Genomic DNA, 25,186 nt, shown 5'->3' on the forward strand with positions numbered 1-25,186 from the left:
ATAACAGGACAAATGGGCAGTGCTTCGCCATTATAGAAGAAGATGAAAATGGAGATGTGATCTTAAGCTCAGGCTGTATGAAATATGAGGGCTCTCGCTTTCAGTGCAAGGTAAGGAACGTTGTTTCTTGTAAGTGATTTATGCTTTGACACCTTGTGAAATTAATCAGACTTTCTAAGTTTGACCCATTTGATTATTCACAGGATTCACAGTTTGCACAGACACGTCGAACCATCGAATGCTGCCAGTTTGACTTTTGTAATCGAGACCTAAAGCCAGAGTTACCGCCTCGAGACACTGGTATGCTTCAGTACGAATTGCCTGGTAGATCATACATGCCTGCAGATTGAGCCCTGGCTAACCTAATGCCTTAATGATGGACATGTTTTCTCTTGATCTCTTTACAGAACCACCAGACCCTCACTGGCTGGCCTTCCTCATTTCAGTGACTGTGTGCTTCTGCACCCTCATCTGTGTCACTGTCATCTGTTATTACAGGTGAAATCATCACGTCACTGAAGCAGCAAAACACACTGAAGCTCTTACATATAATAGCCGCTTGTGACGTGCCCATATTTTCCACATCAGTGAACTTTAACTGTAATGCTTGCTGTGGTTTTTGCATAGTACCTTTGAAAACACATGCCACCCACATCATGGCCTGTTGTTGTCAAAAGAGAAACACTTCTCTTACTGCAAGTAGGGGCAAGACTACTAACTATGGAAAAGTTTGCCTTTATAACAAATCAATCTTTTAATGTGTTTGAGTTATGTCAAAACGTGTCATGTTTGTAAAAAAAAGAAAGAGCTCTCAGATTTCAAGTATAGCTGTAAAAAATATTTAGTTTTTGACTGTCTTCAGGTATAAGTGGCAGACTGAGAGGCAGCGCTACCACAGAGACCTGGAGCAGGACGGGGCCTTTATCCCAGCTGGAGAATCTCTGAAAGATCTCATCAACCAGTCTCAAACCTCAGGCAGTGGATCTGGGCTCCCCCTGCTGGTGAGAAATCAGAAATGCAGACAGTAGGATCTTCGCAAGACTGTAGCCGCATTTTTTTTGTTCCTGCTCATTTTTACAGGTGCAGCGCACCATTTCGAAGCAGATCCAGAAAGTGCGTCTTATTGGAAAAGGCAGGTATGGAGAGGTGTGGCTCGGCCGGTGGAGGGGTGAGAAGGTAGCAGTGAAAGTGTTCTTTACTCGAGAGGAGGCCAGCTGGTTCAGAGAGACAGAGATTTACCAAACCGTGCTTATGAGACATGAGAACATACTAGGTACACTTCGTCATTCAAGATGATCTCGTTCATGCGTAGTGTTTGTAATTGTATATAAATTGTGTAATAAAACTCTGTCTGAAGGCTTCATTGCTGCTGACATTAATGGCACTGGAGCCTCTACACAGCTGTACCTGATCACAGACTACCATGAGAACGGCTCTCTGTATGACTATTTGAAGTTCACCACTCTGGACACACAGGCCCTGCTCAAACTGGCCTACTCTGCAGCCTGTGGCTTGTGTCACCTGCACACGGAGATCTACGGCACGCAGGGAAAACCAGCCATCGCTCACAGAGACCTGAAGAGCAAGAATATCCTCATAAAGAAAAACGGTACCTGTTGTATTGCTGACCTCGGGCTTGCTGTCAAATTCAACAGGTGCTTCGTCACTCTTTGTTCATTTTGAAGTGGTTTGTTCAGTCATTTTGAGGAAGTAACTTTTTTTTTTTTGTCTCAGCGACACAAATGAAGTGGACATCCCACTGAGCACACGTATGGGGACCCGACGCTATATGGCTCCAGAGGTCCTGGATGAGACTCTGAATAAGAACCACTTCCAGGCCTACATCATGGCAGACATCTACAGTTATGGGCTGGTTATATGGGAAATGGCCAGATGCTGTGTCACTGGAGGTATTCACTGGCAAATCTTTATTTTGTTTTGCTTTATACATCTGTTAATTTTTTGAAAACACTTTAGTATAGGAACCAATTCGCAATATTAACTAGTTGCTTATTAGTATGCCTATTATTAATGTATTGTCTGTTTATTAGTACTTATGAATAGTGATCATCCGATATAGATTTTTTTTATATACCGATACCAATTATTTGCATGTTTATGTGCCCGATAACCGATATGCAGAAATTATATTTATTTACTGTTATAAAGTCAATAAATGACTGAGTGAACAGTTTTATTTATAAAAAAAAGCATCAGCAGCAACAGCACTAGTATTAACAATAAGCAAAAATAAATGTAGAATGTCTTATGTTTTCAAATGGAGAAAATAAAGGACAGGAGTGATATCAACTTCATTTTAAACTACAGTTTTAGTAGGTTTATAAGCTGTTTAATAGGCCTATAGAGTAAAGAATAATTCACTGGATAATGTTAATATAGTTTTTATAGCATTTCTCAACTGGAATGTTATATCAGAATTCTTAATGTTTTCGTCCTTCTAGATTATGAAATGCCTGCTGACAGCTGCTGACAGTTTATCTATGCATTTACAAAGAACTACACTCAAACTGTATCTTTTGAATTATTTATTATCTCGCTCGCGGAGATAATAAATAATTCATTTCCATAGAGTTGTATTTATTTAGATGTTTATTAGTGAAATAATGGTTATATAGTAAATATTGCTACAATTTAAGGTGTTTTAAACAAGTGAATCTTATTAAAAGTTACATGTGGAGACCGTGCTGAAGCATTTCCTGAGCATCAACCACATCAACCCGCTGAGCAAACAGCAATATGAAGCGGCTTCACAAGACCAATGATGAGCAAATATACAACAGACAGAATTTAATTTAGCGCTTTTATTTCCAACATGCGCTCATTCATGGCTGTATTGTTTAACTCATGCAAAGTTCCGTCCTTATTGGGAGAGGACTTGATGGTTTTAAGTGTGTCGAGCTCGTCCGTACACACATCCGTGGCGAGTATACTTTAAAAGCTGCGCGGACGTGGCTGTGCACGAGACGGGACGGAACGCAGAAAGTGAAACTTTCCCGGGCCTTTAACCTACGTGACTCCGACTTCTCGTAGACTAAACAACTAACAATGAACATAGACAACAGAATTGAATTCAATTCAGCACTTTTATTTACAACGTGCTCATTCGTGTCTGCGAATTATTTAATTCAGGTAAAGTTATTAATGCATCTAATTTGTGCATTAATGGCTGTTATGTTAAATAAAGTTTACTAGCTACAGCAAATCAAGTACCTGCACGCCGTGGTTGTCTCGTCTCCCCTCAGATGCGCTGCAATGGCGATCCTGCGCGCAATTCTCAAAACACCCACAAGATGGCATTTATCGGCGAATCCGATATTACAAAACCGATATCCGATTATGGTAAAATGCTTAAATATCGGGAACAATATCGGTAAATCGGCCGATCTCTACTTATGAAGCACATATTCTACATCCCTGGTCCTACCCAATACCTGAATTTAACAACTACCTTACCTTACTAACTATTAATAAGCAGCAAATTAGGAGATTATTGAGGCAAAAAGGCCTGACTTCTCAATCATTTTGTCTGCATAAGCCCCGCCCCTTTCTTTTAATTGACCGCAAGCTTGCATTCAGAACTGCCTCCATCCAATCAACAACTGATGGATAGAACCAAGTTTTTCTTTTTGATAATTTTCACTCAGATCTGTCACTACTTCCGTATTTTGATCTAAAATGAAAACTTCCTGTTGTGGATGCTTACAGAATTGAAACCATTCGTAATTAATGAATTCATTCAATGATTGTTTCTCAGGTATCGTTGAGGACTACCAGCTGCCATATTATGAGATGGTGCCATCAGATCCTTCTTATGAGGATATGCTTGAGGTTGTGTGCGTTAAAGGACTGCGGCCCACTGTATCCAACAGATGGAACAGTGATGAGGTGTGTAATCCAGCAGATGGCAGCATATTTACATATTGTATTTGCAGAATGTTTACAGATTACTAATAAATATGTGCAGAAGAGATATGTATTTCATGATCTAATAAGAGTTTGTCTCGCCAGTGTTTGAGGGCCATGTTAAAGCTGATGTCAGAATGCTGGGCCCACAATCCCGCATCGCGCCTGACCATCCTACGAGTCAAGAAGACTTTAGCAAAAATGGTGGAATCTCAAGACATTAAAATCTGAGTGGCTTCTATTTCGTCTTTGACATCATTGTCCCCTTCACAGAGGAGGAGGAGGAGAGTCAGTGATGGTGACATCTAACACAACTAACTATGACACATAGCAAGCTCTCTTTCTCTGCTGGATCAGACAATGGTGCCTTTGCTGCTTTCTGTGAAAGCTGTATCGTTGCAAACTTGGATCAGAGGATTACTGCAACAGGCTGAAACAGTAGAGTGGGAAAGATTAACGTAAACCCCACTGCCTTAAAATACACTCAAGTTATTCAACATATGTTTCTTTAGATTCTGGGATAAACTTCCTGCCATTTGGATGAAATGCCGTTGACTTCTCATGGAATCTGTGTAAAGCATACTGTGATTTAATGTATGTGTAATATATTATAGTAATAGATGGACTGACAACAGAGCAAAACAATATGCTATCAATATAATCTCGTCCAGTTAAGAGCTGTTTGTAGACTATCTGATGTGTGGCATTTAAAAATCATAATTTAACTATACAGAAGTTCTTCTCTCATCCCCCACAGAAGGTTAAAGCTAAAGAGATGCATGCTGCTTTTTCAGTAGATGCAGTTTAATTTATCAAAATGGTTGTTGCCTAAACCATATATTGTTTGCGTTTTTAAAGCATGCTATTTTTAACATCCTCAAAATAGAAGACGGCATGCAAGCCTTTGACCATATTGTTTCATAAAGTTAAGCAGCTGCCGATACATCTCATTTTAATTAGGAAAGAAAACTCCTCATACTGAGAGGTCGAGTGGATCTCCTGTTAGCAGCCATTTCTTACTGAACTGCGGTCAGTATGAACATCTCTTCAAAGTTGCCAAACTCAGTGTAGTGTTTGTTGGGGTTAGGTCGATACAATGCTGAGTTCACTTTATTTAAGAGATGCTGGGTGCAGGTTTTTTGGTACGGATTACTATGAATGTGACTTTCGAGGATTTGGTGATATTCTGACCGTATGTCCTTGCCAATATTATGAATCTTGTGTTTGTACTGTGTTTATGTTTATGAGGAGGCTGAAGGTGAAGGGTTCGACTGTAACATCTGTTAGTCATCAGTGCTTTATATTTCAGTAAGGGCTGCCAAAATACGGTCTTAGTAACTGGTACGATCCAAAACACACATTATTGTTGCATAACATGTTTACAGAACTCCCATGCAGATTTCATTTTATTATTCTTTAGAAAAGCAGTGTTGTGTTCTAGAATACTTTTTTTATTATTATTCTCAGTGCCATTGAAAAGAGCAATGTGATTTGTACTAGTAACAGAACAATTCACAATAGTTCTTTCCACCACTATTTGGACCCTTAAAGACAGGATGTGTGAATATACAATGTGCCAGACTAAGGTGCTTTGTCACAATACTTTCACAACAGTATGCCCGGAAATGCCAAAAGGGCAACTTGATTAAAACAATATCCCAAGGTTACATGCTTACAAAAGTATTTCAAATACTCCAAAAATAAATAATAGATCTATTAAAGGAAACATTCTCACTTCAGAGTTTATAACTTCAGCATACAGTACAGTATGCTAGAGAAACACTAGATTTGGTGTATATGAATATACATTTGGTATACATTTGTTGCTCTTACTATACAAGAAATCTGCATCTGTGAAATTGATCATCTACATCAAATGCTTTTCTGTGGCTGAAAGGGATTTAAGTTAGCTTTGGCTATTCCAGAAGAATCTCATCTTTTTCGTTTCAATAATTTTGTCTGCATTTCCCATAATACTGAATTTTGCTTCTGTACTTCATCCAAAAACTGAGAATGCACCTCCTCACTGTAATCCGAGTTATATTGAAAGGACTCTTACCTTTCTGTATATACGCCTGTAGATATTTCAGTGTGCTTTTTACTATAGTATCACCCAGCCCATCGTTATGTAATATATTAAACAACCTGTCTAATTTGGAAAAATGTCTTTTTTGTTTTATTCATCCTCATGTTGAAAGGGTGCCTTAGGATTAGGCCTGTATAGTATTTGTCCATGTAATCTTTTAAAAATATAATTTTAGTACTTTTTTTTTTATGTAGGTTATTTAGTTTTTGTATGAACTGAAAAAGTACAATATCTTGACATCTTTTTAGGGCTTATAAGGAATATCGTAGTTGTTACACTGAAACCAAATGCAAGACTTATATTCCACCAAGTAGGGACGCATCTTCTAAATCTTGCTCCTTGAAAACCTGTCACAATTTCTAGCTGTTATTTTAGTCTCAGATCCTGCAAGAGAAATTTAAGTGGTGAGCAGTGCAAAAAAAGCAGTCCTCAAAAGCAGTCCTTTTTCACCTTTAGTTAGTTGCATGTTCTCAGGTGGTCTGCAGCATTAGTAGACCCGCGAACGTGTTATCTTGTGGGTTGTTGCGCTCTACAGTTCCCTGCACCAGCTCTAGACGGAGTTCCTCTCCTTGCTCCATCTGCAGGATGCAGACACGTGTTGCAGGTGCACCCAACTTCCTCGGGTTCTGTCGCAAGGAGGCAGCTACCTCTCCACCTCTCTTTAATTGAGCCAGAGATGAGCCTGGTCCAAAGTCAAGTGTCACCACAAAGAGGTAAGCGCCAGAAGTAGGAGCACGAAATATGCCTGTTTCTGGCGAGTATAACTGTCCGTGATTTAGGGACACGCTTTCAAAAAGTACAGTGCCAGATCCGTTAGCACCTTCTGTAGTGCTGGCCAGGAACATAATTGGACTATCTGGGAGCTGACGAAGCACTGTTTGAAATCAAATGATAATGAAAAGGCATTAAAATATGAATGCTGTGAGAAAAAAAAAAAGAGACAATGCAATTACAATTGACTCTCATTGGGGGTGCTCTTGTCACAAATGTCAACTAACATTTACTCTAGGTTCAATGTGAAAAATATTTGCATTACTTCAGTCTAGAAAATTTTATATTTAGTTATTTAAGGCAATGGTCTCTGAAGCATGGAAACCTGCACATGACATAAGGAGAATGAAAGTTTAATTATTGCCATATTGTACTAATTTGTTTCCTTTTTTTTTTTTAAATCATGGCCATGATTTAACTAAAACAAAGTTGTGGGAATTAATTCTTAATTTGTGGCCATAATATCACCCCCCCCCCCCCCCCCCCCCCATCATGTATTGTACAAGGCTCTGTAACTATAAAACAATAGAATATTAAAATTATTTTGAAGTGGCAGTTCTTTAATAGACAAACAGCTGTAAGTTACATTTGCAGAGGTGTAAACTGAGGATGAGTTCACAAGATATATTATTAAGTGTGAATACTTTTGCAAGGTACTATATGTTTAAATATCTCCTTACCTGCGGACTCCAGTGATGCATCCCTTTTGATGCGGTAATTCACTCGTTCTCCTGTCTGAACAGCTCTGTTATCTGCTCTCTTCTTTTGTTTCCTGTTTTGCTGTTTTGCTTCCTTTCTCATAATCAAAGCTGACAGTTTATTCAAATCCACAGACACCTCAGAGCCAGCAAGTCCCTCTGTATTACTGAAAATGCTGTTAAAAACTCCAAGGTGGGTCTCAAGGTTCTTACGCAAAGTATCCACCTCGGACTGCAGTTTCACCTCCACACCACCAGTGGCAGCAGTTTTAGTGCAGTTGCAGCAAGAAGGACAACGATGTTCCTCAAGCTGTTTAATGTCAGCTCCAAGATCTTTCACCATTTTCTCTAAAGTCCAGAAGTCATTATCAGAGTACTCTGGCAGCTCCTCGGACAGGTCAAACCTTTCATCCCCACGTCTCCTTTTGATGCCCACCGAGGCCCAGTCTGAAAGCACTGATGGCTCATCTGCTGCTGTCACCTGAGGGGTAGCAGAGTTCAGCATTGAGGCCAAGCTGCGACTGTGTCCATTGATCTGCTCTTGCATATCTCTGATGCTTTCCCTCAATTCTGGTATAGAGAAATGTATTTTTTCCTCAAGAGACCACGCCATGAACGCCAACACCTCTTCCCCAAGCAAAAGCTCCAGTACCTCTGAGTGACGAACAGTATCCTGAAGCAAGGTCTTGAAAATGCTATGTAGCTGCTGGATTTTCTCGACCTTGGTCCTATTATGCTCTTGGAGTGTTTGGATGTCCTGCTGGCTGCCCAGGAGAGAGGCCTGGAGTTGCATCACATTGAGCTGTAACATTCTGCTCTTTTCCTGTTCAAAAGCAAGAGACTTTTGCACATTTAGTAGCCCTAGTCTCAGATCTTCCACTGTTGGAATCCAAGCCGGACTGTGTAGCATCTCCTGAGCCTCACGCTCACGGGCCAGCTTATTTTCATTCGCTATCTCCTTCACATTAGCTACAGTTTCTTCCAACTGGGTCACCGATGCTCCAAGCGCGATACAGTCACAATCCCCACTTGCTGAATTTATATTCTTGTAATACTCTGTATAGAGATCGTCGACATCATTCTCCGTCTTCTGCAGGGTGCTTTGGAGAACACTGATGTTGCTGTTCAGCTCATTAATGCGGTCAAAAACTGCTACCTTGGCTGCCTCCACCTCTAAACCGGTCTCCATAAACTGAACCTGGCTATTGAGGCCAGTCTGGACTATTTTCTTTTCCAGATCTGTCCAACCATTCTGGAGGTCCTTAATGCCCTCAGTCACTTGCTCATGACCTTCAATCAAGCCATTAAGTGTCACTGTGCTGTTGACGACTTTGTTGTCCAGACGCGTGATGGCCTCCCAAACAGCTGTGCTCTCATAAGACTGACTCTGTGCAGGATCGGTCTTCTTTTCAGGCCAAATCTTCTGAAGTACCTCGTCCAGCCTCTCCTGCTCTTGCTGCACTTCAGACATTGATGTGTTCAGGGAATGGAGATTCACCTAGAGCAAGACACACATTCAGTACAATAGTTCTGCACATATAAAAGTGTCTTGAGGTTGAGTAAAAATTCTGACCTGTAACATCTTTTGGCTACGTTTGAGTTTGACATCTATGTCTGTCTTGAAATTCGTCAGGTTGTAGTGCAGCATGGTTTGCTGCGCGTGGAGCATCGCTTCTACCTCATTGCGGTGGTTTCGAAACTGAGCTTTCACGTCCTCCAGCTTCTGTAAACCCTCCCTCAACTCTGCCTCAACAGACTTCTGTGGAATGTGCTCCTCACCACCAACCTCCAGAGGCTCTGTGACCCTCCCCTGCCCCTGTTCATGTCGGAGTTGGGCCATGTCCCACTGCAAACCCTGCACCTCCTGAGAAAGCCGTTCCAGGGTTAGATTGAAACTGTCCAACATAGGTTGCAGCTGAGACATCACAGCCTCTTTCAAGATTGGTAGGAGCCCATGGTGAAGGTAAGGTGTTTCAGGTTGAGGAACACCTTCATTTTCAGCATAAGGATCTGGGAAAAAAGAAAGACATTGTGAAGAAACCAAGACACGTGAACTTTGAATTGGCCTTGTTTGGAGATAATCTTAAAACAGATGTTGTTCTCATTGGTCATCAGTTTCTATGAACATTCTAAGCAACTTACAAAGAGGGGAATCCCAGCAACAATAATGATTTGGAGGATAATAACCACATTGCCAAAAATAGAAATTTGATTCTATTGTCATTCTTGGATAATAATTTTCCCTGTGGTGCTGTTTGACTTTTTGTGCTGCTCATGAGGAAACATCAAAAATATGTTGGAAAGATTTATATGTCAATTTCCATTTTAGCCTGGGTCATTCAACCAACCTTTTAACTGACCCATCAACAGCCCAAGGCCTTTCACATCCCCTGTGTTGTAAGAAACTATGTGTGTGGTATGTTTTTGTGCACAAGGTTTAGTTAAGAGTTTGAAGCAAGAAGAGATCTGTACAATTTCCCTGCTGGGAAGCTGAATATAGAGGTCATGTGCTGTTTTTATCCTTTTTATGGTCTGGAAAAGCTTCAGAATTTATGCTCCAGCTGTTTTTTTCCTCTGTTGTAAAATCTAATATATATGATTGAGTCAACTTTTATTACCCTGACAACATTGTTATTACTAGTTGAACCACACATAACACAGACACAAAAGCTCTGCCTACCCAGAACAATAGGGTAACAAGAAAAAAATTCTCAATTCAGACTTCAAAGTTTTTTCTTTCTTTTGTCTCATTCTGTGAGAGAATGCACATTTAAAAGAGGCTCTCAAGCGTTATTTATGTGACAAATGTGTCCTTACATCAATACCACCCCAGCTGTTCAAAGTTTTTTCAGTGTTGTGTGTGCCTGGATTCAATCTATATCTGAACCTCTGTCGTTTCCATAGACCATTACATCACACTCACAACCATACAATGTTTGTATGGAGACTTTTTTCCCAGGGAAAGAGGATATCCTGTGCAGGAACTCCTAATGAGAAGGGACAGTGAGGAGTTGTCATAGCAGAGGAATGGAGGTTTCCCCCCAGTTTACAGCATTATTTACTGTTCTGTTAATCCGGTATCCTCTGGACAGAACAGAAGGATGTAAGAGAGACCGGCTCTGGACGAGACAGACAGAATAATATTCCCATAATATCTCTGACAATGCATATTACAACCAAAGTAAATGTCTGGTAAGCAAGTTTATGGTATGGACACACGTGATCTGTTTTCTGTAGTTTTTGGATGTACGAGAGAGTGGGAAGAGAGACGTGTTGAAATATATATATATATACACATACATACATATACATATATATATGAATTATAAGTTGTAAACTAACTTGGTTTACATCACCCTGGTTCCCTCAAAAAAGCCAATTGTATTGTTTCATTGGCTTTTGGATTATTGCAGAATATAAAGTCTGTGATCAACAAGGTTTATGATTCTCTCACATTATGTCACATTAATCTTTACAAATAAAACATAACTTTTACCAATTTTGAAGCCTAAATAGAATTGCGAGAATTGAAAAACTAAAGGTAGCCTGTAAACAAAGCACACATTGGTCACATGACTTTAACTTCACAACCTTTAAGCTTCTGAAAACTCTTAAAAGAAAAAAAAGTTTACAGGTTGGAAAGTTTGTGTTAGAAATAGTTTCAATAGTACAAGCATAAACACAAGAAGACTGTAAAAGTTGAATATAGAGTTGATGAGTTAACCAGTTTGGCGTGTTGCTGTTTCATGTTAACCTCTGCAAGTCCCATTTAGCAACTTGTTTGCAAGTTCTATGTGGTCAAAGCAAAGTCTGTGAGGAATATTGCATATAAAATATAGCATACCTCTCCTCTCAAAGTGGTCATGTCCAGCATGACGGCTGTGTTCATAGTCATCAGTGGGCTCTGCTGCAGTTTGATTCTCTACATCAGGTTGTTCAGCTTCATACAGTGGACCGCTAAGCATTTGGTAATCATTCTGCTCTCTGTTCTCCTGAGTTAGTTTGTTATGTCCTTAGAAAAGAGAAGAAATACAGTAGTACCAAATCTTATGTGGCGTTGTGGTTATACTGATTGATGATGCCTTTGCCATCATGCAGCTCTTCTTATTTTGTTACTCACTGCACAAATGTGACCTGTGCACTTTGACCTGTGCATTTGAATCTCAGGAAGGTCATTAGTATGAGTGCTTCGTATCAGATTAATCAGCAGCATGGGAATTTCCAAGTTTGCGTCCAAAGCCATTGTTTGTGTCCCAACAACCAGCTCAAAGGAATATTTTTAGAGCTGTGGATTTGACGGCCTCCTCTGAAATGTGCTATTATTCTAGCGTGCTCCAGTGCATGTGTGTATTTACCCAAGACCTTTTTTGTTTTGTCCATGCTTGGACTGAAGCACGGTCATACACGTTAACACCCTGTGTGGGCTCGCCCCTTGCCTTCAGAATGCTCATACGCCCTTTTCCGTCCTCCCATGTGTGGCAATAACATTCCCATAGCCAGCTAATATTTGCACAAACACACTTTTGTAATTTCCTCACTTTGTTTCAGCAGCCAGGCTGTGTCAGTCTGTCACAGGTATATAGTCATGCATGGCTAGAATGCTGTATTAACTAATCAGCATGCAGAGATACAACTATCCATGTTGTATTAGAGTTCATTCAATTACAGATGGCAAAACAGTAGAGCTTTAGCTTATTTAAAGATGAAAGAGTTTTTACACTACGTACGTCTGTTTGTCGCTTCATCTCCCCCTGGATGTGCTATGCTGGGGTCTTCAGATTTTGAGACGTGGCCGTCTGTGACTGAGCACAGAAAAAAAACAGAGAAAGAAAATTGCCTGGTTTAGCCGTTCTTATGTTTTCAAGAACATATGGCACCTCACCAGTGAAAAGCTCCTTTCACAAAAGCCGTTTTGCTTCTGTTTAGGACAATCTGGTCCAATTTACAGTAGATGAAAGAGCCAAGCTTGGTCATTAGAAGGGGGATGCTTATATACTTTTGGCCAAGCAGTGTATTCAAATCTTTAATGTTGTTACATGTACACGAGAGGAGTAACACCATGTCAAATTTTTGGTACAGTGTAGAAGCAAACCAGTTTAACAAGTCAGGCATGGTATTGCAAGCACTTTTTGTTCTTGGGTCCAGTATCACCATAAGCACCGTCGTGCCAAAGCTCACCAGTACCTGTCTCCTCACAGTTTTTCCCAGCATGCCCTGGGCAGCATCGCCACAACAGTGCAGTGTAGATTTTCTCCTTCTGTCTGTACACAGGCCGAGTGGACAGCTTGTACCTGCAAACAAATTATGTTGCATAACGATTAAGTTATGAGATGTAATACATGTTTTTATGTAAAAATACCTGTTCTATTCTAACATAATATGTAACAAACCAGTAAAAAAAACAACCAATGGCATGAGTTTATGGGCAGGACTAACTGTTTGTTCATCCAATAGAATGCACTTTTTCAGCAACCTATAGGTTCCAGAAGTGTTTTTCCCATTCATTCTTTGATAGGGATTTTAAAAAGGCTTTGTTTAGGAGTTATACACCATGAACCAAACCAGCTAGGAGATGAATTACAAGTTTACAAAAAATAAATAGGTCTTTGAGAAGTGGACAAAAAGACAAAGATACAAGACTGGACGTCTTTAATGAGACAAACTACAATCCTATAAAACATTGAGAATGACAATTGAATTAAAAACATATAAAACTATTGATTTAAAGATATTCATTTGGCACAATTTATTTCTCATAATTACGTAACTCTGATTGAGAATTGATGATTTCTCTGCAGAATCATGGGTATGAAAGTAATTTTTACTTCCGGATCCCAACTCTGGCAGGTGATGGAACAGGTGATGGTTTGGTGCTTGTAGTGTAGAATCTACATTTCACCTATTTCACTTTTAAGATATAATGTATTACTTACATGACTAGCTGGCAGTCTGGGGTGCCGTTAGGACAGGGACTCTGGGACTTGATGGTGTACTTCTCAGTTCCACAGGATACTGCCACAGAAACAGCACGCTTCTGAACAAACGCACACCAATTCCTGGAAGGGAAAGTGAACATCAGCCACACAACTTAGTAAGTATACTCTGTAGTTAGGAAACATCGGAAGAATCCAGTTCGGTCAAGGCCAGAGGTTCATTGTACCAATGCACGTAACAATAATGCAGTTATTTTTGCATACTTGTGTTTAGCTGAACCTTTTTTCTCCTAGTTCTCAGGGTCAAGCCTAAAAATATTTCATTGTCTGCAGGCAAATATTAACCTACAAATGACACATTATAGCCCTTTAATGTGTTTCTTGGAATGCATCCATGGTAATCTCGAATTAGTTTGATGAATCAATGGCCGGATGTTTTCCTCAAAGTTCTTGGAATAAACACCATTTACAGCAACATTAAGAGTAAATATGCTGTGATTCCTGCACCAGCGCTGTACATCAAGACAGCTTTTTACAAATTAAATAATAATCAGGGTCATTTTTGACCGTTTCCTTCTGTATATAAAAGTTATGTAACTATACAAAGCACATGAATATTTAATGAGGCAAGCACTATGGCAGCTTATGATTGGTTGTCTCTTGCTGAACAACTTGACTTTACTTTCTCACACACTGTAAACCTTCGTAGATATCCTCTTTTCAGGGTTAAAAGCGCTGCAAAACACCATTCAAAATTACAAGAGTGAAACTTTGAAACAGTTCCAATCATATGTGTTTGCAGAATTTTCATATCCATTTGAGCTTTGAATATGTTAAAATATTGGAACTTTTGTCCGACCGTCAAACCGGATATGATGCATCTAATCAAAGGTATGAGATTAGTGAAGAACAAAGTTAGAATTACCGAAATATTTCCACAAAAAAAATAAATATATATATATATATATATATATATATATATAAACACTATTCCTTTAAAATGGATATTTATGAATAATTACATCCAAATGATATACATTGTTAAATTAATGTTGATTAGCCCTTGAAAACCTATACTTTTCTTTCAAAGGAACTGTTTGTGTTGAATGAATAATGAATGCGTGTTAGTCTATATTTAAACATTTTATCATTGCGAAAGCAGGAAGGTAACAGCAACTTCATGACCAACTTGAAAGTACTGGCAAAATGAAACAACTGTATGCAAATGTTGGAGAAGAAAGGCAACTTTACACATAGCATGAACCAACTTGGTGCATTAATAATATTCTGTAAAGCAAACACCTAATTCAATAAGAATGAGTCTGAACTATTGGTTCTGTTAACTGGGTTTTAAAAAGACCTTAACTCAAGGTTAATTCAAATGTGAAAAACCTAACTTTGTATTTCCTCACTTTCATCCAGGTGGATGCTGCACACTGGTGGTGGATGAGGAGATACCCCCCTTACTATGTAAAGCGCTTTGAGTGCCTTGAAAAGCGCTATATAAATGTAACGAATTATTATTATTATTATTATTTCTTAGTTATTGGAAATAAAAAATACTTTGATTGTAATGACACTGCAAACATTTGCATCCCTAACAACACAATGTGTCCACCAAACTTTATTCTATAACACGATGTCTCTACCACTTTATTTTGGCACACAGTTGCTTCCTTTCAAACCAGGAACCAAAGAATAGGTGTCTGGGTGCCAACAGTCATGACTCATTGATAATAGTGCTGAAAGCATGGCATCCCTGATCTGATCTGGCAGTGAGGGAGATGAAAATTTCTCTATTGATTTACAATGCTGTAAAAAACAGAGCCCCCTTCTGACCTGGGCAAGCCCAAACACCCTGTTCCTACTTTGACCTGTTGCATACAAATTAGGAGATTTTTAAAAAATGGAAAGGTTACTGCTTCACACAAAGGACAGAGAAGGTCCGTACCACGTCAGGTTTTGAGAGGTTGGTTACATACACTGATTGACGGTGGCTGACCAGAAAGACAAAACACTAAGATTTCATTGGGTCCAGCTGTGAGGTATTTTTCTTGAGGTCATGCCAGAGTTGATGATGATGAGCTGTAGTTATTTTACATCATTAGAGCTGATCTTTGACATGAGTCTTTGTTACTGATTATGAGTTAACCGGTAACACTGAGCAGAGATCAGAGGTTTGTTGAAGTTAAAGGCTGGACAGATAAGGCTCTGTGGGTAGATGTATTTGGAAATGGTCCTCTGAGGAGGAACATCATCCTGCAATTGGTTGTTTTAACTTGCTCAATCCTCTTGATGTATGATTCATAGTCCACAAGCAAGACGGGTCAAAACCTCCCTGCTAAATCCATCACATCCACTGCCGAGTTGTGAATAGTTTTGGGTGTAATTGTTCAGTCTTTGGTCAATGGTTAATGCATTCGGTATGAGCTTGAGAATGAGAAACTCTGTATTGGTCTCTCCATTAATCAAACATGAATGTAGGGCAGATCAGGTCAAGAGGACCGAAATAATTTATATTTCGAAAGAATTTTGATGACTAAACGACTGGGAATACGCCGGGTTGAGTTTTTGATTTGTGAAACGTATTGTGTGGTTCTAAACTCACAGGCCATGATACATTCAACATAGCCAAATGAATCAGTTAAGCAAAGTTGCACTTCAGTTATAAGCCAAAACACAACACAAACATACTCACTCCAACATTATTGGTAAGTTACAGCACTTTATGGATGATTAGTAATACCTAATGCATTTTAGATCATTAGACTATGAAACTTACATGCAGCATGACTTATACTATAGAGCTTTGCGCAAGGCCTGAGCTGAAACAAAATACAATTGTGTACCATACATGCCACAGTTAGCCTTACATAAACAGCTTTAGTGCTTGTCTCCAAATAGAATAAACTGTGTGAACAAAAACAACTCACATTTTCAGTATACAAAGTGTCAGAATAAGGCAAAACATCCGAGTGGTGATTCTTGTGCAACACAGTAAATTTTCCTGGTAATGCACATAACCTGAAAATGTCAAACAGAGGGGAATCGTATTGCAGACGTAAAGGCGTTTGTCTATGTTTTGAACATTACTTGATCATTCCTCTGACATTATATTTGTCTTGATAACTAAGCTGGCCGTAATGTGCTCATTGATTAATAGGATCTGAAGGTAAAGGGATTAAAGGTCTCAAGACAAGTTACTTAAAGCATGTGAATCATTATAGTTTACAAGTCTGTGATTTTGCTTTATTCTGGGGCAGACTGGGATTAAAGGATTAAAGGATGGTGCACAACAGTCTTGCTTCTCGCTGCCTTCATGTCTGGTTTATGTTAGCTTCTGTAACCCTAAGAAGAGGTTAAATCGAGCTGGAACGGTCTGGAGCAGAATTCTGGCACCCATGATACAGAAAGGAAAACAATTCAGTTTGTTTGTCAATCCATTCAATTCACTTTTCTGTCTCCATTTAGTGAGTTTACTTTTTCAAAAGACAACAATTTCACTGCATCACACACAGAAAGTTATCTACAGAACTGGGTGTTAAATTGTGGACCACATATACTCCTTTCCCTAATCAGCACCTTTCATGCTTAAATCAGACTTCGTCACTTCCTGCCATATAGTTCTATGTATGGACATCTCTGTAAGCACACAGCCTTTTCCTTTTGCGTTTTGCCGATTAGTGTGCCCTCACAGGAAGGAAGCGTCTGACGCTCTGTCCCTCCAGCAAACTTCCATCATCCTGGGATCCTTACCAAACAAAGATACCCATGGACTTCCACACATACAGACTGACATGACCTCTAACCTTTAGCCCCTTTGTTTCATACTTTCCGTTGGTCCTATGTCATTTTCCAGAGAGTATACTGCAAAAAAAATAATTCTCTCAATCAGTATTCTGTTTTTAATCTTGTTATTAATACAAATATCTAAACATCCGTAAGACAATATTAACAATAAGTTAAACTGAACAGGATATCATTTAATTAAAGGTAATGTACACTATTGTTCAAAAGTTTGGGGTCAGTGAGATTTGTTTATGTTTTTGAAAGAAGTCTTATGCTCACCAAGGCTACAAAACAGTAAAAACACTAATGTTGTGAAATATTATTACAATTTAAAATAACTGTTTTCTATTTTAATATGTATTCATCATTACTCCAGTTCTCACATGATCCTTCAGAAATTATTCTAAAATGCTGATTTGGTGCTCAAGAAACATTTCTTCTTATCAAAACTGTTTTTGAGGAAATCGTAATACTTTTTCTAGTATTCTTTGGTGAATAAAAAGTTAGAGAGAACAACATTTATTTGAAATGGTATTCTTTTGCAACATTATAAATATTTTACTGTCACTTTTGACCAATTTAATACATTAATGTGGAAAAAAAGTATTAATTAAAAAAATATATTACTGACCTAAAAATTTTGAATGAAGTGTATTTTCCTTACCACACTGTAAAATATTGAACATCCCAAGCCATAATATATTACGAGAGAAACTTGTATACAAATGCCCGTTACAAATCAAAGAGCTTTGAAAAGCTGCTTTGATGTTTTTATCAGCAGACATTTATCCTGCTGCATATATACAAAGTTGAAATATTAAGGCTGAATATTAATGGAGGATTTAGTTTGACTTTGGATCCTCTATACAAGCTTCCCATTGCCTCTGAATGTTGTACAGCAGCTGCAACAGATAAAAGCCCATCCATGTCATTCCTCGGATTCTAGTCCAAGAAATAAAGCTCATTATAAGCAAGTGAAGTGGTGAGTTTATATTGATTTGAGCACAAAAAGGAAACAAGGATTTTCGTGTTCCTTTTCTTTTTTCACTTTTTCTTTTTTCTTGACAGACAGACCTCTGTTGAAATCGGTTAAAACCCAAGAAGTAAATTGTATGCAAAACTTTTTTAGGGCCAGGTCGTAAGCTAGAGCAGCTTCCTGAGACAGACCCAGGATGAAAGCAGATTAACTAAAACCACATCAGAGAAAGAAGAGAGGATTTGAAATATAGAAACCGAATACACAGGCATGGAGAGAGGTACACATGAGTGCCACGTCAGAACATCCACATTCAGATGAATTTAGGGGATTTCAATGACAAAAGATGTATGTGTTGATGATTTGACTTTGGCAAAACAAGGTTTTGTTTCTTAAGAACATGTAATTTGTTTTGACATTTGATTTGTTGTGATATTCCAACAGCTGCTTTTTGTTCAGAGAGCTTGAAAAACTTTGTGAAGTGAAATTTCTATTTAAATTATTTCCGACAATTTTTATTTAATTATCCACATAAGTACAAAACATTCCCTTTGCTACCGTGATCAGTGATTTGTTTTTCTCCAGCTCCCTCCAATTTTGTGCACCTGGGCATCAAAATCTCTCTTTGTCGCTCTGTCTTTCTTTCTAACTATTCAGAGCTGTTCATGCGTGCCAAGACATCACATCTCTAAAAAAACAATCTTTTCTTTCATCCACAGACCGAGACCTCCCCTAAATTCCACCTGTTATTTAACAAACTTTTTATGTTACCCTAATCTAGGCTTTAATGATAAACAAAGAATTATAAAAGACAAAATAAATGGAAGCATTGCATTGCAATTGCAATCTGTAAATACCTGTAAATGTCAAAAATTAAAGCATATAATTATCCAATATACAATTTCTGCAGGTGGCATTTAAATAACTGATCTTTAAAATCATTGAATGGTTCTGTAAATACCTCACAAGTTGTGTATAATGGTGTTTATTGCTAATTCATTCATGTTATTAAAAACTACACCTACAGAAGTTACATTTATTTGAATTAAATTACTTATTTTTTTAAATCATTAGAATTGTGTAATTAATAAAATTACTGTACAGTACTTACTACCTCAAATCAAATTAAACCCCGCATGAATTGGACGTTGAGGCAATGCTCAGTTCAATTCTGAATGGGGCCATAATGGGACCTTAATCAGACCCAAACCAGATGTTCTTCCTTTAATCACAAGGACAATATTAAATACAAAATGAGGGTGTTATCAGAGACTCAAGCATGCTGCAGAGCAAACTGGGGTGTAATGTATGCATGCAGGTTGACGTAAAGAGTGACCCAGCTCTTGTACAAAGATTAAACTCATTAAAACATTCGGGTCCTATCTGCTCCAGGTAATTAGGCTGAATTATATGGATTAGCCAGAGTGAGAAAGAAATGAGAAAGAGAAAACAAATGGGCACCCTTGACACTTTGAGGAGATGTGGGGTTAGAGGAGACCTTTAAGCACAGAATTTTCTTAGTAACAGGTACCTCCAAATGTTTGCTGGAACTATTTTCCTGTGTTTAGCTTCTATATCAGCCAAATGTTGATTGTAACAGAGATGGGGAAGATAAGAAAGTTGAGGAAGTGATGGAGAGGAACCAAGTTTATTTTGTTTTTACAGCAATTGCTTCACAAGCTGCTCTGCTTCAGCCTCATGTGGCTTTTTTTTTTTTTTTGAAAGAGATATATTCTTTTATTCAGCTAGGATTTATTAAAATGATCAAAAGTGAAAGTGAAGAAATTGTTACAAAAATGAGCGTTCATAAGAAGATAAGAAACTTGAGGAAATGATGGAGAGGAACAAAACTTCACTTTGTTTTTACAACCTCACAAGCTGCTGCTCTGCTTCAACCTGGGTGGCTCTCCAGGATAAATAATGAGCTATAAAACCATGCAAACCATGCACGTTTTTATGACATACATGTAATGAGCCAGATTATGAGAGAATTACCCTGAATTAACCTCAAAAAATTACTTTGTATTTTTGTACAATGTGGTAACGATTATGTGTTTGAATCAAATGAAGCATGTTGAATGAATGAAGAACAGCAACACTTACCCAGTGCGGAGTAAAGAGCCCCGAGCTGATGGATCTGATGGGTCCCCTGTTCCCTCTGGCACGTCTGGAGAAAGATGTCCAGGAGTGGGATCATGGTGTCCATGACCGAGTGGATGGTGGACAGATCCATAGACATCAGGGCTCTGCCTGTTTAGTCCTTGACCATGATGAGGTGCTCCAAACCCAACCAGTGGAACTCTGTGGTCCCATCCACCACCATCTGACATGTCCTTCAGCTCATCCTCCTGTTCTAGCTCCGGGTCTCTGGCTCTGACCTCACATCGTGCTGCGAGAAGCAGCCCCTGGAGTAGCACGGCCAACCTCAACACCACCATATCTGTGTGCTCCTCAAAATGCACAGGAACTGTTACAAACACGAGAGAACAAGATGTTGTAAAGCCGTTGCTCTCTGGTGCCTTGTGGAAATTCTCGCCCCCCCCCCCATCTAAAAAATGATCCTCTCCCTCCCTTCTCCTGTCAGTCCACTCCCCTCCGTTCCCTGTGCCCTACCTCTATCTATTCCCCTCCCTCATCTAAATAGTTTCAAAGACCTCCAACAATCCTCGGAAATGCCCCCACCCCACCCCCACCCCCACCCCACACACACACTTCCAGCTTACTCCCTGCGGAAAGGTTGCGCAGCCTGGAACAATGAGGCTAGTCAGCTCTCAGGCTTTACATGCTCAGAAGTGCTGGACACACACACTTGACTGTATGAGTGAGGAAGCAGTCCATTTCTCTTGGCTGGTCACCAGAGGTTTTACACTCTTATCACCTCTTGCTGCTCTTGTCTCCACTCGACACTTAAGTAGCTCAGGAAAGGGATGTTAAAGCTGAACGCAAGTGTATTACAAGAAGATAAAAGGACAATGTTTTTTATACATAAAACCATGGAAAAAACTACTCCGTTTAAGAGGAAACTCCAGTATTTCATCCCTGTAGTTCTATGTGTTTTTTCTCTTTCTTATATATTCAGTAGCAAATAGCTTGAAGGAATAATTCATCATAAACATGAAAAAGACATTGTTCAAAAAAAAAAAGTCTATTAAAATTAATGCTATATTTTTTTGAACTTTCCAATAATCAAAGAATCCTGAAAAAAAATTATTATAATTTCTACAAAAATATTAAGTTGCACAACTGTTTTCAACATTGATAATAATAAGAAATGTTTCTTGAGCACCAAATAAGCATATTAGAATGATTTCTGAAGGATCATGTGACTCTGAAGAGAAATTCCACTTTGCCAATAAATTTAAAAGGAATCCTAAACTTTTAATCTTGACATCCTGTCCTCACTGAAAAATTCATCAAAATTCATTCAAGTTAGTGAGACTAGCTAAGCTTGATTTCATTCATGTTTGATTTTAATTCAGTTATGATATTTCTCCAAAGCGTATAACAGTATGTACTGTACATAAACTTATAGATACCATTTACGTCCAGATGATTTTTGCATTATTTTTGAAGCTTGAAAGCCCAAGCCCCTGTTATTTGTAACTGCACAGAAACGATAGATAAATTCTTCAAAGAAAGTGTTTGGAACAGGGTGAAAATGATGATATAGAATTCTCATGTTTAGGTGATCTGTACCTTTAAGAGATATGAATAGCTGGGAGGCCCTCAGCTGGCAGCAGTATGTGAGGAAACAAGGATTTATGACGTTTATTGTTTAGTCAAAGGATGAGTCAGTGTTTTAGTTGAAATAGTATAGTTTCTATGCTTTACCATACTCACAGAAACAGATGTTTTAATGGTTCTGTATAAACAATGATCAATATTTTGTCTAGAGCTCATTGAAGAGAAAGACTTTTATACCTTTTATTAAGTAAACTTTGAATGTTTAGCCTATTAGAAAGATAAATGGCAAATAAATAAATAAATAAATAATCTGAGCAGTCTGGAGGTGAACAAAACCATTTGTGTGTTAATATGGTGTTCAAATATGAGCTCAGAAACAGAGATTGTATTGCTGAGAAGAGATCTAAATTTGGTCATTTTTGAATCAGGGAATATAAACTGTGATGAGTAGGCCTATGACAGACTACAACGATCAAGCCTCATGCAGGACGCTTACTTAGAGTCACCAGTAGATGCCAGTGCTGTAAAACAAAAGTGAAAGCTAGTACAGCATGTTGAATTCCTGAAGTACTATTGATATATTGCTTGCAGTGGTGGAAAGAGTACTGAAAATATATACTCAAGTAAAAGTACCATTACCTTCCAAAAAATGTAGTTTGAGTAGAGTAAAAGTACTTGTCCAAAAAACTACTTGAGTAAGAGTAAAAGAGTAGCCTATTTAAAAGTACTCATGAGTATTGAGTAGTGAGTACTGAGCTGTGGATTCAACCCCATCATAATAAACGCTGTACACTGCAATTTATACATGTGTGACCCTGGAGCACAAAACCAGTCTTAAGTCGCTGGGGTATATTTGTAGCAATAGCCAAAAATACATTGTATGGGTCAAAAATTTTTATTCTTCTTTCATGCCAAAAATCATTAGGACATTAAGTAAAGATCATGTTCCATGAAGATATTTTGTAAATTTCCTACCGTAAATATATCAAAACTTCATTTTTGATTAGTAATATGCATTGCTAAGAACTTCATTTGAACAACTTTAAAGGAGATTTTCTCAATATTTAGATTTTTTTGCTCCCTCAGATTCCAGATATTCAAATAGTTGTATCTCAGCCAAATATTGTCCTATCCTAACAATCCATACATCAATGGAAAGCTTATTTACTCAGCTTTGTATAGATTATGTTTTGAAAAATTGTCATTTATGGTTTTGTGGTCCAGGGTCACCTTTAAAAAAACGTTGTACATTCTGGAATTCACATTATCTTGTTTGTCATAAAGAATGAAGAATATCTATAATCCAGCAGTTTTGATTGATTTTGACTGCCAACTCTTTAAAACACACCAAAACAGCACGGAAATAGTATTCAGTTGAAGAAAAAAATAGAAGTTATTCTCAGTACAATTATCCCCATTTAAATCATAAAGTTTGAAAAATAGATTTAAAATAATGTGTAAGGCCACTGAGAGCATGCTGTTGTTGCTCATAAAATATTAATATTTAGAATAGTGCAAATACAAACACCATTAGAAACTCATAGTTCAGCATCACACACCATGATATGGGTTAAAATGAGAGCCCATTTCTATCCAAAACGGTGCCAGTTCTAGCGTTTTGCAATAAAGAAACAAGACTTGATCTTTTATGTTACAATTTTAACAAATGCACATTGTTCTAGAAGTATGGTATCATGTACATTACATGTACATATACATTACTCGAATTGTTATGTCGATAAAACAATTTGTAAGGAAAAATGCATTAAATAAAGTATTTCTGGGGAAAATTTTTCAAACGAAAACACAAACGCACGTCTCTTGCTGAGCCGCGGCGGTCTCGGTGAATCATTCAGCAGCATCCACAACTGAATGCAACAAAAAGTGTTGAACTTGCACGAGTGCACATGCTAAATGAAGGCAGATTGAATAAAATGGATAAAAAAATATAAATAAAAAAATCATTTATTAATGAGCTGCAGTTTTATTACATCACGCGCTGACACAGATGCAGTATTAACGCCACAGGTCATCATCAATAAGGTGCAGATTGGTCCTCAATTTGAGTACAATATTGCAAACTGTTTTACAGTGTTTCCAACACACTTTTTCACAGCGCGCATCACACGCTCAAACTCATCAAAAGTCAACAAGTTCAACAAGCAAAAACTTATCCAAGTGACTGCAGCTGAACGCGCGTGAGAGAGACGAAGCAGCGCAAATCGCGCGGCTCTTAAGTGAGTGGGAATTTACTGAACGTGGCACTTGCGGGAGTTAACACTGCACGCAATACCCGCAACCTCACACCAAATCTCAGGTCGTGTAGATAGGCAAGCATATATACAAATCATTTAGTAAGCAGAAATCCCAAATTTACCTTAATATATTAGAGGAAGATGTGACTGCATTGATGCTTGAGGAATGCACTTCCAGCAGCCATGATAGACAGCAGTTGGCGGTTAAAGTTTTCTATGCATAATTTGATTAGACGAAAGTCACGAGACACTATCTCCCTATCCAATCATATTAATGGATAAAAATAAAATTAAAATAAGCATGTAACGACCACAAACGGAGGAAAATAGCGGAGTAAAAGTACCGATACATCACTTAAAATGTACTTAAGTAAAAGTAAAAGTCCACAATTTTTAAACTACTCAAAAAAGTACAATTACTGATAAAAACTACTTAATTACTGTAACGTGAGTATTTGTAATTCGTTACTTCACACCACTGATTGCTTGCATTGCTCATGACTGAACTGTCTTTCAGACACACTAATGTCACTTATAAAAATCAAGAACTGATTCAAGTTGTTTAATTATTACCAGTAATGTTCATTTGCAAATGTCAGTAATCTTTGTATATAATGATCTTAAGCTGTGGGCAGAGAGAGACTTGGGCTGTAAAGTAGAGAATATGTTGTGGCTGAGAAAAGCTTCCACTAGCAGTGCATTCGCTCCAGTGTGGTCAGGAGCAATGGCTGATGCTACAGTTTGCACTAATGAGACCTGAGCTTCGGCTGTTTTTGTTGGTAGAGTTGCCAATAACATACACAGGTATTTGAGCAAGGCTTGTGACTGTCTCCAACTTATGTGTCATTTAGCACCACTGTGCAAATTTGGTAGCCTATATTTCAGCAGCCAATCAGAAAGCCTTTTAGCTAGCTTATGCATTTTGCTGTCATAATGAGAATGACCTCTGGTGGTGAACTACCTTTGACCCAGAGCGCTTGAAGAGCTACTTAGACATGTAGGGAAAGTGTCTTTCACAGCTCTCACCTTTGAACTAATTCTTTAGGCCCAGATTCAATGAGGGTGAAAAC

The 25,186-nt window shown here is 38.3% G+C and overlaps 2 protein-coding genes across 5 annotated transcripts in view; one reads left to right on the top strand and one right to left on the bottom strand.

Moving 5' to 3' along the window:
- LOC306884354 (bone morphogenetic protein receptor type-1A-like) overlaps positions 1-6,082 on the top strand; it is an 18,268-nt gene extending 12,186 nt beyond the window's left edge. Inside the window, exons 3-11 of the mRNA XM_079440143.1 lie at positions 8-110; positions 204-300; positions 408-498; positions 863-1,001; positions 1,081-1,273; positions 1,358-1,655; positions 1,735-1,910; positions 3,776-3,906; positions 4,030-6,082. Coding sequence (XP_079296269.1) covers positions 8-110; positions 204-300; positions 408-498; positions 863-1,001; positions 1,081-1,273; positions 1,358-1,655; positions 1,735-1,910; positions 3,776-3,906; positions 4,030-4,155 — 1,354 coding nt within the window. The 3' untranslated portion in view covers positions 4,156-6,082. The remainder of the gene's footprint in view (positions 1-7; positions 111-203; positions 301-407; positions 499-862; positions 1,002-1,080; positions 1,274-1,357; positions 1,656-1,734; positions 1,911-3,775; positions 3,907-4,029) is intronic.
- On the bottom strand, positions 5,294-24,318 carry LOC306884341 (multimerin-2-like). 4 transcript variants are annotated; one of them, XM_079440121.1, is made up of 9 exons: positions 24,239-24,318; positions 20,281-20,644; positions 13,413-13,535; positions 12,664-12,770; positions 12,207-12,281; positions 11,324-11,491; positions 9,053-9,489; positions 7,462-8,977; positions 5,294-6,884 (listed from the first exon to the last, which is right to left on the bottom strand). In XM_079440121.1, exons 2-9 carry the CDS (start codon positions 20,613-20,615, stop codon positions 6,481-6,483), a joined length of 3,165 nt encoding a protein of 1,054 aa, XP_079296247.1. In that variant the 5' UTR covers positions 20,616-20,644; positions 24,239-24,318; the 3' UTR covers positions 5,294-6,480. The 4 variants fall into 4 exon arrangements, with proteins under 4 accessions (XP_079296247.1, XP_079296248.1, XP_079296245.1 ...); XM_079440122.1 differs by lacking the exon at positions 24,239-24,318 and having other exon boundaries at positions 12,676-12,770; positions 20,281-20,721; XM_079440119.1 differs by lacking the exon at positions 24,239-24,318 and having other exon boundaries at positions 12,658-12,770; positions 20,281-20,716.
- Between the last annotated feature and the right edge of the window lie 868 nt (positions 24,319-25,186).

The sequence above is a fragment of the Barbus barbus genome (assembly GCF_936440315.1).
Source record: "Barbus barbus genome assembly, chromosome: 18".
In the NCBI taxonomy this organism is placed as follows: Eukaryota; Metazoa; Chordata; class Actinopteri; order Cypriniformes; family Cyprinidae; genus Barbus; species Barbus barbus.